Source organism: Salvia miltiorrhiza, chromosome 6 (genome assembly GCF_028751815.1).
Source record: "Salvia miltiorrhiza cultivar Shanhuang (shh) chromosome 6, IMPLAD_Smil_shh, whole genome shotgun sequence".
In the NCBI taxonomy this organism is placed as follows: domain Eukaryota; kingdom Viridiplantae; phylum Streptophyta; class Magnoliopsida; order Lamiales; family Lamiaceae; genus Salvia; species Salvia miltiorrhiza.
The window spans coordinates 39,932,309-39,936,952 of NC_080392.1; the positions used below are offsets into that span (position 1 = coordinate 39,932,309).

General features: G+C 34.9%; 1 protein-coding gene across 1 annotated transcript; it reads right to left on the reverse strand.

The window, feature by feature from the left end:
* Positions 1–337: 337 nt before the first annotated feature.
* Positions 338–2,439, reverse strand: LOC130990905 (uncharacterized). Its single transcript, XM_057915133.1, has 2 exons — positions 1,948–2,439; positions 338–1,192 (listed from the first exon to the last, which is right to left on the reverse strand). The coding sequence occupies exon 2, from the start codon at positions 983–985 to the stop codon at positions 338–340; it is 648 nt and encodes a 215-aa protein (XP_057771116.1). The 5' UTR covers positions 986–1,192; positions 1,948–2,439.
* Between the last annotated feature and the right edge of the window lie 2,205 nt (positions 2,440–4,644).

The window sequence follows — 4,644 nt, forward strand, 5'->3', positions numbered from 1 at the left end:
GATTATTTTCAAAGCAAATTCCACATTGAACGTGTTGAGTTTTAGAGACAGCAAGTCCTCTAACTAAAGAGGTGAGAGCATCAATTCTCTCGTTCATGTTGGAATCTTCTACTTTCTGCACTGGCCTATAACGATCATCATCCTCATCCTCATATTGTTGGCCATTTGAAACCATGTCAACGATGAGTTGCTTTGCTTCGTCCAAAGTTTTATTGGTCAAGCTTCCACCACAAGCAGCGTCAACAATTTTCCTATCAAAAGAAGACATACCACGATAAAAATAGTTAGTAAGCAATTGGTAGTCAGAAAATCCATGATCAGGACACTTGCGACACAGCTATTGGAATCTCTCCCAATAATCGGCTAGACTCTCCGCCTTCTTCTGTTTAATGCTGCTAATGGCCATTCTCAAATTTGCAGCTCTGGACTCAGGAAAGAATTTTCGCAAGAATTGTTCTTCTAAATCTCCCCAAGTTCTAATCGAACCAGGAGGAAGATCAAAAAGCCAATCTCTCCCTCTACCCTGCAAAGTATGAGAAAAAGTCAATAGCCTCAAATTATTTTCAGTAAAACCATGAGGGCGTAGAGTTGAGCAAACTAGATCAAATTCAGCCAGATGCTTGTGTGCACTCTCTCCAGGTAAATCACCGAATTTGGGTAGCACTTGAATGAAACCAGGCCGTATTTCAGCGTTGCCATTAATGGCAGGAAGGACAATGCACAAAGGGAGATTGCTTCTATGACGGCCTAACTCTCTGATCAGTTGAGGTGGTTCCTGTCGAGGATCAACGATCTCTCTATCGTTCTCCTCATCCCTATTATTACGGTCACCCATTGGATCTTCAATTTCTTCTTGATCCTCAAGACTCGGTGGAGCAGAATTGGATCTCTTTTTCCACTCCTTAGCTTGCTTCTTCAACTTTCGTGCGGTCTTCTCGATTTCTGGATCAAAAACTAATACGCCTGTACGAGAAGAACGGGGCATAAACTAAAAATAAAATAACTAAAAATAAAAGACAGACTGAAATCAGTAAAATCCTGCTTAAAACCAATCCCCGGCAACGGCGCCAAAATTTGGTGGGTCGTTTTACACAAAAAATATCCGGCAGTCAGCCGGTATGCCCACACTGCGCAGACAGCAGTAAGCAAAATCGTCTCCCAAGGGACTGGCGAGAATTTCTCTAATTAAAGTCTGCAAAGTAACCACGAAATTTTGAGAAGAAAATATAGAAAATACTAAACTTAAAATTAAATAAATAAAATCCGAATAAACCAATTTTTCCAATTAACTAAAAGATGAATAAAAATTCCAACAATTAATAAAAGAATTCCAGCAATCAATTAAGTCCACCCTAGCTCAATTATTCCGATCATCGATGCAAAAATAACTTTAAATTATGCAAACAAACCAGTTATAACCACCGAAGACGCTTCTGACGTGATCTTATTTCTCCCCTTAATTATTCGGTAACCAGGAAGACGCTTCACTAATTACTACCCTAATCGACTGACAACCGTAAGAGACGCTCTATAGGTTTAATGAGCCGATAGCATTAATATCTAGAGAAACCCGATTCAAAACCAATAAACTCTGACGCAGGATTATTGAATTAAGACTGTTTTTCCTTTGACCCTGATGTGTCAATTTACCACTAATCAAACCTAAACCACAATTACGGATGGCCGGTTCAATTGGCTATATAATTAATTCTAACCCAATAAATATTTGCAACTATCTAATGGATTAAAACAATTAATATCATTAAACATGGAGAATCGCAGATGCAAGCATAAAATAAAGTATAAGAACAATTAGATCTCACAGAATAATTTTGCTAGTGCTTCCCTAATCAATGCCGGAATAAAGAAATTTAGCTAGAACTCATAATCAAAATAAATCAAACAAAATAAATAATTAATTGCAAAGGAAAGATGAAGGAATAAAACTTGAATTGAGAATCCAAAATTGCATCCACAATTTTCCTCCCAAAGTGCCGTCTGAATTATGATATCTGACTTGTTGATGTTCCAACTAATACTAATATATATATATAAGTTAAAAAAAAGTCTAAACCTAATTCTAGTCAAATTAAAGTGGCGTGAATAAGGCCCTAGCTAACAATAAAACTAATCTAGTCAAATTAAAGTGGCGCACAGGCCCACAGCCTCAATAGTTGCAATTCAAACAGTTGCAATTCATCCCCTCTTCTCGACAAATTTTGTCTTCAATAGTTGCAATTCAAACAGCAATTCAGGTTCTATTCTCCACAGCCTCAAGCTTCAAAATTCTTCTCAAAATCAAATATTTTTCTCCAAAACCTATCAAATACCATCAAAATACATATAAGATCATAATCATATCCTAAAGATGATATTTAATACAAATTAAACACAGAAAACATAGAAAAATCCCCCAAATAAATGCGTATAAATACGCCCAATCAACGAGTCCGGCGAGCAGGGGGTCCGCCGTTTCTGCTATTTCCGGAGTCGAAGGCTCGAGCCACGCCACGCCACCGCTGCTACCGTTTTGACTCCGATCGGCAGCAAGAGCTATCGTCAGAATCTTCATCTCGTCTTGGCTGAATAGGGTAGCCACCCCTTTCTTAAGCTAAGTTCTCTAGTCATTCTTCTTCTACTTCACAAATAAAATGTTGTTGTGGTTCTCTTTGCTACTGTCTATATGGAGGTTCTTAATGCATTTCTTGATTCTCATGGAAGGAAACGAAATATTTAAAGCTATTGTCCATAAGTCTAGTGAGCTTTGGTCTTTCTATAATCTTGTATAAGTGAAGTTTGTTGTTTCTATATGGATAAAAATGACTATACCATATATGTATACTCTGAATTCTTTAGAAACTGAATATACTTGTTGGATGATATGCAACTGAATTCGAAATAAAGGAGCTTAGTATATACCTCGTGAAGTTTGGTGTTTGGCTGCCTGTTGCTATTGTATTCAATGAGAAATTTAGGCTGAAATTGCAAATGTTTTTCTTTACAAATGCAGGAGAAACAAGAATGAAATGGAGAAAATATAAGTCGAAGCTTACCTATTGAAGCTTGGCAGCAGGAATTAACGTACTTACTCTGAATTCTTGAAGAATGAATGATTAGTATGTTGGCTGAATGATTAAGCCTTTGGAGGTGGTGGTTTAAAGGTTGATAGATCAATAAAGAAGAGGGAATTTGGTGGTGCACTTAAGTGTGCTAGCCACTAACGTAAAGAAATGTTAGAAAGGTGTAAAAGATAATGATAGTGAAGTTGATGGCAAAATGAAGTGGGAAACAAAGGTTAGTGGGAAGAAAAGAAAAGAAAAAAAAATGTAGAGGAGGATTAATGATGTATTATCTATGTCTCGATTATTCTGTAACTGTAATAAAATACTGGCTTCGATTCTGCTTGATACTGAATTTTTACATAAATCTCGATTTCGACATGTGATATCTCGTTAAAATCGATAAGTTATAAAGTGAATCTAAATTAAATCCGTAGATTTAATTCGTTTGTTGTTCTAATATTTAAATTAAATCCGCAGATTTAATTAACTCACGAGTCGGAAATAATCCACGACTTAAGTGAAAAAAAAATCTAGTTTCATCTCGCTTAAATAAATAACGTGACTTTGCTAAGTCAGTTATAACTCTGAAATAATATCATTGACTGCTTTAACAATATAAATTCAGGATCATAAGCTGAATTCATATCAGAATAATATCCATTTTCATTCACTGATGAACAAAAATAAACACTCATTACTGGATTTAAAATATATAAAAGAGCGGGTCACTACACATTAAGTGGAAGAAAAACTCAACAAAAAGGACAGATGAGTCGGGCTCATTCAGATGCGTCAACTCGAGCTCCCCCTCCCTTGCTTCGGTTGGCTCATCACCACAACCGACTCGAGTAGGGGCGATGAGCCCACCAATATGGGTGCTCTTATGGTTTATAATGGAAGACAAATGAATAATGGTTGCACTAAATAGTAGGGGAGGATCAAAAATGAAAGAGGAGAGTGGGGGTTCTATTGTTATGTATAGATGATATATTTTTATATTTTATAAGAAAGTTAGAACTGAAAAAAAAATATTAATATTATTTCCTTTTTCACATATCAATAATAGAGGATTATAGAACCGCGCGGTTCTATTGACATATTTTCCCAAACTCCATAATTTACTAATTGATAATATAAATTATTTTATTCTTATTAATTTTTTTAAAAGATAAACAAAACCAATATAGATATTGATATAAATTCTATTTATGTAAAAGTACTGTAGTAACCCGCTTTCTTAATTTTATTTAAGATTAGTAATGCGATAATTAATTATTGCATCTTTCAGTGATGAAACCCAATGTTGATCTATGATTGTTTTCGACTTATGATTTTGAGTTATATAATACTTGAAGCAGAGTTATTATTTTATTTCGCGTGAGAAACCGCTATAAGGATTATTGAGCAATCAATAATTTTTATTCCAAGTTCATAACTGACTTAGCAAAGTCATGTTATTTAGTAGAAATATTATTTATATTATTAGTTGTTATTATTTTTGTACTTGTTTAAGTCGTGAATTTATTCCGGCTTGTGAGGAGAATTAAATCTTCGGATTTAATTTAGATATTAGATGAGCAAA